Source organism: Xyrauchen texanus, chromosome 49 (assembly GCF_025860055.1).
Source record: "Xyrauchen texanus isolate HMW12.3.18 chromosome 49, RBS_HiC_50CHRs, whole genome shotgun sequence".
Lineage (NCBI taxonomy): Eukaryota > Metazoa > Chordata > Actinopteri > Cypriniformes > Catostomidae > Xyrauchen > Xyrauchen texanus.
The window spans coordinates 3,761,455-3,774,453 of NC_068324.1; the positions used below are offsets into that span (position 1 = coordinate 3,761,455).

Sequence of the window (12,999 nt, forward strand, 5' to 3'; positions counted from 1 at the left end):
GAGGCGTTGCTGTGACATGGCATGGAGCAGGCTGAGGCGTTGCTGTGACATGGCATGGAGCGGGCTGAGGCGTTGCTGTGACATGGCATGGAGCAGGCTGAGTTGTGGCTGTGACATAGAGCAGACTCAGGATCCGGGGCAAAATGTGGCACTAGCTCAGCAACCATGATGAGGAACTCTGGCTTGGCGGCCATGACGTGGGACTAGGGCTCAGCATCCACCTCCCGCACAGTGAACGTAGAACCACATGACATAAAACACATGAACAAACACACTAAACATTACATGGTGAAAGCTAGTGACATTTTGAAACGTATATTTAAACGTGTATATATAAGGTGCAATAAGATCAAACAATTTATGAATACTATTCAATAGTTATTAATAATGCATATTAAATCAATGCATTTGTTGCTAAAACTGTGTAGGATGTGAAAAGGGGCTTACCATATAAATACCATAATATATTATAAAAAATACCAAGGTTTACCATATTATACAATCACTGTACCACACTACTGGCTTTTGAGAAAGGTATATTTGATTAACTTTATCTTGTGCTGTGTAATGTGAAAAGCTGTCAATATGTTTGAGTTAATAGTTTGATTAATGCTACACAATATACTTTATATAGGCCACTAAAGAAAATGTTCAAATGATGCTCCTAAAATCACTAGAAATTAATGCTTGTTTTGCAATAAATAAACAAGTAAAAATGTATAATATATCAATGCAATAATTTTAGACACGTAAAAATACAAATGTTGAAGATAGCAAAAAAAAATGAAGACTGAGACAATTATAAAACATTTTCCCACCGTTTGTTTTTTTCTTCCATCTTGCGGTTCAGGGCTTCCGTACCTGGTGGGCTCAAGACTGCTGGTATTGGTTACGCCTACAAAACTATTTAACATTCATACATAAAAGCCTTCACCATAACAGGAACCACATCACTTCTCTACACTCACCTGCTGTTTCCAGTTGCTGTAGTCGGTCACTGAAGATTTAAAGGAAGTAAGTTTGTGTTCAGTTCACTTTCAATTTGCTTGGAGGTGATGCATGAAACATTATACATTTGACATAATTTAAGAACAATATTTTAAAATCGTAACCTTAACAAGGCATATACTGGTTGAAAACTTTATACAGCGACTTTTAATCCGTTACAGACTAAATTTCCTCGAACCGTGTCGGAATGATGAACAGGTGTGGTCTTATATCTGAGGGAAAGGTGCCAGGTATGGACTCTCTTACTTATATATTTACGTCAATGGAAGCTTTAACATTCCTTTGGAATGTTTTTTTACTTTTTTGCTTAATTAATTACAAGTCTTGTTGTGTTTGATTGTGTCAGTGCCTCTGAAGAGCATCACAGTGGATGTGCGGGTTCAGGGGCATGTTGCCACAGTCACGTCCACTCTGCAGTATGTGAATGAGGAAGAGCGCCACCTGGAGGCCTTGTTCGTCTTTCCTCTGCCAGCTGATGCTGCTGTCTGCCACTTCAGTGCCAAGATCGGCGAGCAGGAGATTGTGGCAGAGGTGCAAGAGAGACAGAGCGTGAGTCCAAATACTGTGGCTGAATCCCAGTTCATAAAATCGTGTCTTGATATCACAAAACTCAAGTTTGTCGCTCTCTCTTGTAGGCGAGGGATCAGTATGATGATGCTGTGAGTTCGGGTCAGCAGGTGTTTCTGTTGGAAGAGAGCGCAGAGAGTTCTGATGTGTTCAGATTGAGTGTTGGGTGTCTGTCACCACGTCAGAACGCTGCCATCACCATCATCTACGTCACCGAGCTCGCTGTTCAGGCCGATGACGCCCTGCGGTTCTGTCTGCCTGCTGTACTCAACCCCCGATACACACCAGCAGGTACTACAGTTCTTCATACACGCTTTCTCATCAGAATGACACCATTATAAGGTTCTGCGTGTGTGTTTCAGGTTCAGGGTGTGGAATAGTTTCAGAGATTTCATCAGGATGTGGATCTGTTCCCTACACTCTGACTCTCAGTGTTCATGTGAGCTCTCCAAACCCCATCTCCAAAATAGAGTCCAACTGCACTCTGGATCCTCTAGTGTTCCTCAACTCTGATCACACTCACGCAACGGTATTTATGTGTATGAACAGAACCGTGTTTATGCATGTGGTTTTAAGGAGATATAAGATTGTTATAAATGTTCAATGTGTGTCTAGGTGAATCTGAGTGATGGTCACATGTTTGATAAGGACGTTGAGCTGTTTCTGTACTATCAGAATACCCATCAGCCCACCGCTATAGTGGAGGCAGGAGTGGCCACTACCCAGCCAGGTAAGACATGAAGTTCACCTGAATTATGAGCTCCATTTTTGCATGTGTTTATTTTTAATTTAATCTATTTAATCAGGGGTTTTGTGTTTGACTAGTATAATTGAGCTCTCTGTCTCTCTATCGTTCAGGTTTTCTGATGAGGGATCCAGCGGTCATGATCAGTTTGTACCCAGAGTTCCCTGAGGAAGTGATGTCATCAGTGGCATCACAAGGCGAGTTTGTTTTCGTGATTGACAGATCAGGGAGTATGCGCGACATTATGCATCATGGGGAAAGAGCACAGAGGCGCATAGAGCGCGCAAAGGTAAAATTCAGAGTCCATATATGTATATATATTAGAGATGCACTGATTGCAATTTTCTTGTTCGATTTCGATTTCCGATTTTTTTGCAAGTGTGCCTGCCTGATACCGATTTTTTCCGATTCCGATTTTCTTTCTAAGAACTATTATTGACCACATGTACAAACAAAATCTACCTTTCTTCAATGCTAAATTTTATTTTCATAATAAAATAAATTATTAAACATTACAATTTCCCCCAAACTGCACTAAGTTACAGGATCTTCTCTCACTTAAACAACTCTCAAAATAAAGTGCTCTGTGACTGGAAAGAGGTAGAAATAACAATTAACAGCAAATGAGTTCCTTTATATAACAGATGTCATTTCCCACTATTTTTATAAATGGACCTTTTTCTCTTTATTACTCGTCTAACAAAACAATTCCAAAAGATCTGAAAAACTGAAGTGTCCGATACGCTCAACTTACGTTAGATGTACAAATATCAGTTGTAAAACTGAGCACTGCTTCGGGAACGGCTTTTAACTTCATACCTGTCAACACTCCCATTTTGTTATTTCTCCCCAAAAAACCCCCTGTAATTTGTATGGCCCAAAGCACGTTATATGAATAATCACATCAATATAATATTCCAAGGTGGTCCAGTTGCCAGATCTTGAATGAAACGCATCCTACTCACACAATCGACACATCATACAAATTACAAATCATGTATGACCACAATCTGGCAACCTACAACCCATTTGCGCTGTTGATATCTGCGCAGGCAGTAGACGCGGGATGTTAAATCAAGCATCACTGGTAGATGGGAGAGGAAGACTCAGCTGGTGCTCCGGTGTAAAAAGCAAAATATACATGTAAATTTAACAACAGCTGGATGGAAGAATTGAATTTCATATCCCGAAGCCATGACGACAATGCCCACGCCTTTTGCAATGCGTGTCGCACTGATTTTAATATCGGACACGGTGGGAAAAATTACGTTACTCAGCACATTAAATCACAACGGCACAATTTGTATGTATTTAGCCTGCCTCTGCCATCCAGCACCCCACTTCCCCTCTCCCGGATTTGTGTACCCAAATGTTGACAGATAACAGGCTGCGTGTGTGACATGACACGAGATTAAACAACTCGGGCAACGCGACGTCGGAAAGTACCTCATACTCTGTATCGAGGAAATGTATCTGATTTCTGATCCCTCTGTCCTCAAATATGGAGAACGGCTGGTCATCCAGGGCCATGAATTCCATAATGTTCCTCGTAATTGCTTTGGTCTTTTTGTTGCTCAAACCATGGAATGTTAGGAGAGACTGCTGACTTGTGATTGGCTCTGAGCTCTGGCAAGCTTTAGCCGCTTTTACTTTTTAGCTTCTTTTTTAAAATGGGCATTTTCAGCTGGGTTTACCCCACGGTTTACTTTGGCGAACTTTATGTATTCTTCACTCACACAGTGAAGATCTTCCACGCCAATGACATGTTTACATGCGGCTGTGATGTTATTGCCTGCGCCGCTGGCAACAAAACGGACCGGCTTGGAATCGGACAGACGTGAGGCTGACCGGCCAGTCACCGATCCGGGCCGAGCATGTGGAAAATCGGCTAATTCCGGTTCCTGGCCGGTCGATCGGGGCATCTCTAATATATATAATATACAGCATATATTGTATAAACACATTCAGATGAGATACATTTAAATGTCTGTATTTATCTCTTTTCAGGACACTCTTCTCTTATTGATGAAGAGTCTGCCAATGGGATGCTACTTCAATATCTATGGATTTGGCTCTCGCTTCGAATCCTTCTTTCAGTTAGTAAATCAACCTTTAATACTACTTTGTTTGTTATGCTTATTTTTGCATTGTGTGTGAGGAGAGGCGCTCATTGTTGTGTGTGTGTGTGTGTGTGTGTGTGTGTGTGTGTGTGTGTGATTGCAGTAAAAGTGTTGTGTACAATCAGAAGACAATGGATGAGGCTCTGAAGAGAGTAAAGGAAATGCAAGCAGATATGGGCGGCACTGAGATTTTAGAGCCTCTAAAACACATCTACAGTCAGTGCTGTTACCCTGATCACCCCAGACAGGTACAACACCTCAAAATGCCCCATATTCATGCAAAAATATTCCTCGTAGAGGACTTTTTGGAGTGTTTTATGTTTTACACAGTTTTCTTTAATGTTTAGATCTGTGTTTTGCTTCAGGAAATTGATTTTACATTGGACATTAAGTGGTGAATCATCAAAGTACCAAAATTGTTTATTGAACAAAAGGAAACAAAATATAAAAATCAAACATTAAAATGTAGTAATATTACCATTAACTGCATAGTCCCAACAATATGCAATATTGTTAACATGACATGAATGGCTGAATGGAACAAATTTCAATTTGGTTTATAAATGTTTCCTGAATGTCGATGGTTTCCTGCTTCTGGCTGCCAATAATTCACTGAACAAACACATTGTTGTCGCTCAAAACGTGTTTATCCTTGCTGCAAGTTAATCTATATTTAAATTATGGTCAGATTTTTTTTTACTTTTCAGTAGTTTTGTTCCTTATAGATGACAGATACAGCCAAAATACTGTAGATTTTGTTGTGGGAAGCATTTTCTCCTCCCTTTTTATTTTTCCTGTTTTTTTAATGCTATTCTTAATATGCATGATTATATGATTAGTTGCATTTTTTATTTATATTCATCATTGCTTTTGCATGATCCAACAGCTATATAGTCTTACAAATCTTACAATTTGTTCATGATTCAGAACACATCATTTAAATTAAGTAAAGGCTTAAACTTTCAATGGATTGAGTCATGTGACAAAACAACATGGAGCAACATGGCAAATACTTTTTTTTTCCTTTTGCAGCTGTTTATCTTCACGGATGGAGAGGTTGGTAACACTAAAGAGGTGCTGGACCTGGTAAAAAGTAATGTTCACTCTCACAGGTGGCTGTCTTTCCTGGTTATATAATTCACATTTTAGCTTAAGGCTTATATTATCCTGTTCTGATGTAAAAGTTTGATTAATGTCAGATGATGCTAATTATTAACCAATGCGATAAACTGCTGATTTTAAGTAAATGAAGTGTCTTCAGGTGTTTCTCATTCGGGATTGGTGAGGGTGCAAGTACCGCCCTCATCACAGGAATGGCCAGAGAGGGATCTGGTCACGCCCAGTTCATCACTGGCTCTGACCGCATGCAGACTAAAGTAAGATTACAGATCAAAGGGTTTATCTGGAAACAAAGCAGATACATTCAGATCAAGATCATATCTAAAAGGAAAGGGTTTGTATAATCACCATTTTTCCTCTCTCTTTAAATTGTATCAGGTGATGCAGTCTCTCAAATTTGCGCTGCAGCCAGCAGTGGTTAATATCTCTGTGAATTGGACTGTGCCAGATGGCATTACTGTTGACACACTGTCCCCTCCCATCAATGTGCTCTTTCAGGGTCAAAGGGCACTAATATATACCCTGCTTAAAGGAGAGGTGAGGGCATGTTTTTCTTGAATGCGAATTTGAGACCAATGTCTCTCATTAGTATAGATTGTAGAATCCTCATATTTCCAAGTTAAGGTGCCTTTTCCCGCTCTTATAGAGTTCAGGAAGCTCTGAGGGAACAGTGACTGTGACATACAGCCTGAAAGATCAACCAGTGACAAACCAGCTCCACTTCTGCCTTAAACCAACTGAAGATACTGGGTAAAACTTATAACCATGTTCTCCAACACTGAGCACGTTTACATGCACATTCTTTGTCAATTATGCTTAATAAGCCTACAACGTATGTGGCCATAAATGTTTTAAGCATAAGCGATCAACACAGGTTCATTTTTGTCCATTACCCCAATTTCACGTTGCTTGTGAACACAATTATCTGTTAAATATTTACGTTTGGCAGACGCTTCTACCCAAAGCAACTTACGGTGCATTCAGGGTAAACGTTTTACGTATATGCATTTTTCCTGGGAATTGAACCCATGACCGTGGCGTTGCTAGTGTCTGCTCTACTAGATCTATTATTTCCTGTGGCTTCTTGAATATATACATTGCTTAATTGTAGGCTTTTCAGTTAGAAGTGCATGTTTCCTTTTCAAAGCTAACAATAAATCTATATTCCTTTTATTAAGTGTTGTAGTACTCAAGACCGGTCTTGTCATGGACTCGTGAGCAATTGGACTCGATCTTGACTCGGACTCTAACAAGTGTGGACTCTGCCTTTAGCCCTTTACTGGAGTGGTGGTGGTGTAGTGGTCTATACCACATAACTGGTAAACTGGTAATCAGAAGGTCGCTGGTTCGATCCCCACAGTCACCACCATTGTGTCCTTGAGCAAGGCACTTAACTCCAGGTTGCTCCGGGGGGATTGTCCCTGTAATAAGGGCTCTGTAAGTCGCTTTGGATAAAAGCGTCTGCCAAATGCATAAATGTAAATGTAAATGTATCTCGAGACCAGTTGAGTTCCTTTCAGAAAATATACTGAGAAACTTCTCTGACAAGCATTTTTTGTCTGACAATATCAGCGATTATGACATTGGCTGCGTAGAATCAGAACTAGTGATGACTGACACAAATAAATAATTCCATTGAGTCAATTTCTTTCCAGCAAACTGGACAAACAGCAAAAAGGGTCTCAATCGATTCTCTATTCAGTCCAGTTAGTTCGGACTGCTGTCTCATTGAATAATTTGCAACAGTTTCTCACTCAGTAAAACAGCATCAGGATATTTCAGGAAACCGGGAACAAACCAGTCATTGGATGAAGTGGATATTTACCTACTATCATTTGAAACAAATTATTTTTTGAGAGGTAACTTTGAGGAACTTTAATTGGTTTTGTGTCTTGTTAATAAGAGGCCATTCACACCAAATGCATTTTTACATCCATTCATGCCGTTTTTCTGTTTCTTTTCTATAAAAACACGTTAAATGGATGGCTTTGACCATTGCACCAAGTGTCTCGCTCAGGATCATTCTTACGTCAAGTTAAAGAGAACATCAACTGTTAAAAACCATCTCGAGACACCTGTGTCCTTTTCTACTATAGTTGCTGCTCTACGTTGATCTGAACGGCCTCTGTCTTTTAGAAATTATTTAGCAATTAATTTCATGAATGCTACACATACTGAAGAAAATATAAATAGTTGTAAATTAAATACTTCTCTCAGTTCCACCAGAATTGAATAGTTTGGTGTAGTTTCTCTACATACCCCGAGATGAAATCATGCAGGCGGAGGTGAGCAGAAATGCTTACTTGACTTACAATGAAAGCAATATAGTAGTGCAATTGAAGAAATTGTAAACAAATTTCTGCATAAATATTGTCAGATTTAATACATTATTGTTAGGTTTTTAGGCCCGTTTTAGTTGCGGTACATTTAATACTGAATTTTTTCATAGCAGACATTTTTTCTTGACTTGAATGGAATATAATATAGAAGCTGGCACTTTGTATTGCCATGCTAAGCCACATATGCGCTTTGTACCTTTTATTTGAGTTTTTCACTGACATGTCATAATTGTAATACCATTGTGTTTACTTAAACTAGGATATGGCATTTAGGTCATTTTTACACTCGACTGGTAATACTGTTTAATCAACATGCCTTCTTACAAAATTACACGTTTTGTCACCTCAAACAAACATATACGGTTTATATGCACATTTTGGTGATTCCATACAGCATTTTTATGTGATATCCCAAAATTTGCATGACAATTTTCCCAAAAATTGAGAGAGTTCCCAAAACTCACAGCTGCTGCTGCGTCTCGTAGGTCCACAGAGGATTCCAAGCGTCTGATTGGCTGAAAATTTAGTCTGTATGCTTATGCTTATGCTTCTGCAGGTTGGCCATCCACCGTCTGGCGGCTCGGTCCCTCATTCGCTCCCTGGAGCAGCAGGAGAGGGCAGGTGTTGCAGGAATGGAGGGTATCAAGAGCAGGATGGTGGAGCTCAGTGTTCAGGCAGGAGTGAGTTGTATTCATACAGCCTTCATTGCCATTAACAAAGACAGCAAACAGACTGTGAAAGGACCCCTGCTGCAGAGGAGAGTACCAACAGGAGGTTAGTGTTCTGCATAACAAAATGAAATATTTGAAATAGCATTTCCTGTAATTTATCAACACATTTGATGTGTTCATCTTGTGAAAGGATCCCTGCAGCTGATGGGCACGCTAACAGGAGGTTTGTGATCTGCATATTGATTTGAAATGTTTGAAATAGCATTTCCTGTAATTTATCAACACATTTGATGTGTTTATCTTGTGAAAGCATCCCTGCGGCTGAGGAGCATTCAGACAGGAGGTTAGTACTCTGATTGTGAGCATATATCTGTTTTTAAAATTGAAGCTAAAGTGTATAATTTCTGGGCCACCAAACAGAATTTGAATGAACTTTTATCACTAGGTTGTTCTATTATTTTGTGAATATTTTGGAAAAATTGCAAATGTTGTCAGCAATGACTGTATTACATGAGACAGGGGGCCTGGTTATTTTTATTAACAACAAAAAAACAAACATGTGAATGGAAATAAGCCTCAGCATTCTTTATAAAAGTATTTTTAATATCCTCATCCAGTAATATTAAATGAATGTGATTGGCCCATTGTGGCTAGTATCACGTGACTGCGTCACCTTTTGCGCTGTTTCGGTAGCAGTCCGGATCTCTGGACAATAATTACATCTGATTAATTATACTGACAAACTATAATAACCACGAAAGAAAAACAAAATGAAATGGCAAGAAATGAAGAACGAGGCGTTCCCAGGCCAGTGTGGAGATGTAATCTCTCCACCTAGTCCTGGGTCTTCCCAGAGGCCTCCTCCCAGCTGGATGTGTCTGAAACACCTCCCTAGGGAGGCGCCCCAGGGGCATCCTTACCAGATGCCCAAACCACCTCAACTGGCTCCTTTCGACGCAAACGTTCCTCACCCTATCTCTAAGGGAGAAGCCCGCCACCCTTCTGAGGAAATCCATTTCGGCCGCTTGTACTCGCGACCTAGTTATTTCGGTCATGGCCCAGCATTCATGACCATAGGTGAGGGTAGGAACAAAAATTGACTGGTAGATCGAGAGCTTTGCCTTCCGGCTCAGCTCTCTTTTCGTGACAACGGTACGATAGAGCGAGTGCAATACCGCCCCCACTGCCCCGATTCTCCGGCCAACATCCCGCTCCATTGTCCCCTCACTCGTGAACAAGACCCCGAGGTACTTGAACTCCTTCACTTGGGACAATACCTCCTTCCCTGTGTGCATTTATTACATGAAAACTAATACAATATTTACAGTAATCGCCTCATAGATGCAGTATCTGCACTTCTACTGGCACGTTTGGTACCGCTTCTCGTGTGAATGGAAAACGCCTGTACAAACAAGAAGCTGCGAGATCACTAGCAAAGCCTGCCGCCCACCGCATCCCGTGCAAAACCAGCTTAATGTTAATCACATCAGTTCGACACTAAACCTCTTTCTTTATAGGACTATCTGTCCTGTTATACAGTAGTACCAAAAATGAAGTAACGGTACTCGTACTTGTTCTATAAAAAATGGTATCGGGACACCGCTAATTAATGATTTGTTCAAAGTACTTATTTGCTGGGCCGCCTAGGCACATCCGGTGCCCTAGACGGACACCTGTATCGTCTATAGGATGGGCCGTCCCTAGAGCCAGTGTTGTTGTGTCAGACTAGATGGGCCGCTCAAACAAACAGAGCAATGTTTTGATAGCATCACAGTGTGTTTTAGCAACAACATACAACGACATTCAATCTCTGATTTTGCCATGGTATGGTAAGATAAATAATATTGACTCTTCTTTTCAATGTCTGATGTGTTTTTTTGTCAGGTAGGTGTTGTGGAGATTTGCTTTTCCTGACATTTGATGAGTTCTCTTCACCCAAAAATGAAAATTCTGTCATCATTTATGCATCCTCATGTTGTTCCAAACCTGTATGAATTTTCTTCTTCTGTGAAACACGATAGGAATTATTTATAGCCATGCCCAAGCTGCACTTTTCCATACAATTAGAGTCAACAGGTGACCAATCTAGATTTTCATTGTCTACCTAAATGTCGGCCTGTTTGACACATAAAGCTATTGCATGACTTTTTAAGACTTGGAATATAGTGCATGAGTCATAAGGTACTTTTATGGTTTTATTTTTGTCTTTTTTTTTGGCTTCTTCTGTCTCCATTCACTTTCATTTAATGCAAGGGAGAAGCTCAGACAAAGATAGGTTTAAAATGACATGGGGGTGAGTAGATGGTGACAGAAGGTTTTATTTTCAGGTAAAGCAGGTAAAATAAATATATATATATATTTGTTGCAGGATTTGAATATGCACAATTAGGTAAGACAAACTATATTCTCTTTACAAAACCTTTTTCAATATTTGTATTTGTTTTCATGTACTGGGAGATTTACTTTACCAGTCAAACATTTGGAAAAACTTGATTTGTTTCTTGTGATCTTAAAAATCCCTTTGATCTAAAGGCTCATGCTTCAATGCTTAAAAATGTTTTGGAGACATAAATTGTGCCTACAAATGAATACAAAATAACATTTAAAAAGGAACCTTTTTTGTTGTGGCAGATAACATGAAATCAACATGCAGGAGAAATCCAAAAAATGTCCAAGTTGAAAGAATTCAAAGTTGTATAAAGATTGACCCCTGTGAAATTGGAACATTTGCAGCGGACTGTGGAGGAATGGATTATTTTACGGGGTCAAAGCAGTGTAAGTGACGCAAACAAACTTTGATGTAAAGAAGGAATCACTAAAGAATTAATTGGGGTTTCAATGCACATGTCATGGGTTAAATTCCCAGGGAACACGGCAACTAAAAAAAATACATACTTTTATTCCACCGTAAGTCATTTTTGGTAAAAGCCAAATTTAAGTGTAAAATTTCTTTGTAAAATTCTCTTTAAATGCCAAACATAGCACTGCTTACTAACACAATTCATATGTAAAAATAAAAGTTAACATTTAGTGATTCTTTTAAAACTGTTTGTGTGTTCATACTAGTCTGTTTCTGAGGGGATTTGAGTATATTGTGTTGTTGTATGTCTTTCAAATAATGAACATGAAAAAGTATTTTCCATCTGAGTGAGACATGAATTCTTCTTAATAGACCAAACGGGGTGTCCTGAACAAAAACAGAAGAGAACATTAAAGGAAAGTAAGACAATTTACAGATTCACTAAAGATGTTTTTATTTTCAAATCGATGTAAAACAAATGCAAAATCTCAATATCGCTGTTGACATTTGCAGAGTGCTTGAGATTATTTCACCGTAAGTCTTCATCTGTGCTGTCTGTTCAGGCAAACTCTCAAAGCAAACAAGAGGGTACACACACACACACACACACACATAATCACCTAATCATGTCAGATTATTTAATAATTAATAAAAGATCATTTCGAATTGGAACAGAATGGTAAAAAATAACTTACAACATATGTGTGTGTGTGTGTACATGTGTGTGTTCAGCCGTTGTTGAGCTCCAGAAGGACTCTTTGCTCCAGCTGGTTTCTCTCCAGAAGGCATCCGGTTGCTGGGATCTGAACTCCACACTGGCTCATGTGTTTGGAAAGACGGAGGATGAGCTGACCAATCAGAAGCCAGCACAGGTGGGCTATATGAAATACTGTAAATCAATCAATGATTATGCACATTGTCCAATGACGAACACGTGGATGATGTGTGGTTTTGTGTTTCAGGTGGATGTGTTAGTTTGGGCCACTCTTCTGGCTCTCATCTGGCTGTACGGATATAAAATGGATCATCAGGTTGAGTGGCAGTTTGTGGCCATGAAGGCGGCATCATGGATCCGCTCTCAGAAAGGTGAGATCTCCATTCCAGATAACATTCATCCAATCAGCATTCATGAGACATTTGATCACATATTTTACTGCAGTGTGTGCAGTTATTACTTTACATGTGTTTCAGTGGACAGTGTGTCTCAGTGTGTGTGTGTTGGTAATGCCCTGCTGGGATGTCAGGTGACAGAAGAGACGCTGGGAATCTGAAGACTTGGGACACAAATGCTGCTTTTTTTTTCACTCAGAAATGATGTGCATTAGCTCAGTCGGTGAGACTAAACAGAAATACAAAACCTGTCCTGATTGAAAGTAAACAAGCTGACAAACACATCAAATACATTTTTTGGTGATAATATAGCATAATGAGAGATTTATAAGCAATTTTTAATAGGCCGGCCATTTTTGACCGGGAACACCAAAAGTGTAACAAAGTGGAAAAAACACACACAAAAAATACAATTTTGATACCCAGTGTGAACAAAGTCTAAAAGTTTACATAAACTAGAATTTTCAGGCAAAAGAAAATCCTCTTCGGGTCAAAATGACCGGAAGACAACAATGAAAAT

General features: G+C 39.5%; 1 protein-coding gene across 2 annotated transcripts; it reads left to right on the forward strand.

Annotated features, from left to right (window-relative positions):
- Positions 1-963: 963 nt before the first annotated feature.
- LOC127640393 (von Willebrand factor A domain-containing protein 5A-like) lies at positions 964-12,999 on the forward strand. Of its 2 annotated transcripts, none has more exons than XM_052122920.1 (23): positions 964-1,014; positions 1,170-1,238; positions 1,355-1,557; positions 1,644-1,866; positions 1,938-2,104; positions 2,191-2,305; positions 2,434-2,609; positions 4,328-4,416; positions 4,544-4,688; positions 5,473-5,552; positions 5,702-5,816; positions 5,938-6,096; positions 6,206-6,309; positions 8,455-8,672; positions 8,760-8,792; positions 8,880-8,912; positions 10,938-10,958; positions 11,201-11,344; positions 11,742-11,789; positions 11,883-11,957; positions 12,102-12,241; positions 12,332-12,455; positions 12,561-12,999. In XM_052122920.1, exons 2-23 carry the CDS (start codon positions 1,196-1,198, stop codon positions 12,638-12,640), a joined length of 2,535 nt encoding a protein of 844 aa, XP_051978880.1. In that variant the 5' UTR covers positions 964-1,014; positions 1,170-1,195; the 3' UTR covers positions 12,641-12,999. The 2 variants fall into 2 exon arrangements, with proteins under 2 accessions (XP_051978880.1, XP_051978881.1); XM_052122921.1 differs by having other exon boundaries at positions 11,883-11,903.

Coding starts and splice junctions, on each gene's coding strand:
- LOC127640393 (XM_052122920.1), top strand. CDS start 1,196: ATGATGAACAGGTGTGGTCTTATATCTGAGGGAAAGGTGCCAG. Junction 4,689..5,472: donor ACCCTGATCACCCCAGACAG/GTACAACACCTC, acceptor TTCCTTTTGCAG/CTGTTTATCTTCACGGATGG. Junction 6,097..6,205: donor ATACCCTGCTTAAAGGAGAG/GTGAGGGCATGT, acceptor CCGCTCTTATAG/AGTTCAGGAAGCTCTGAGGG.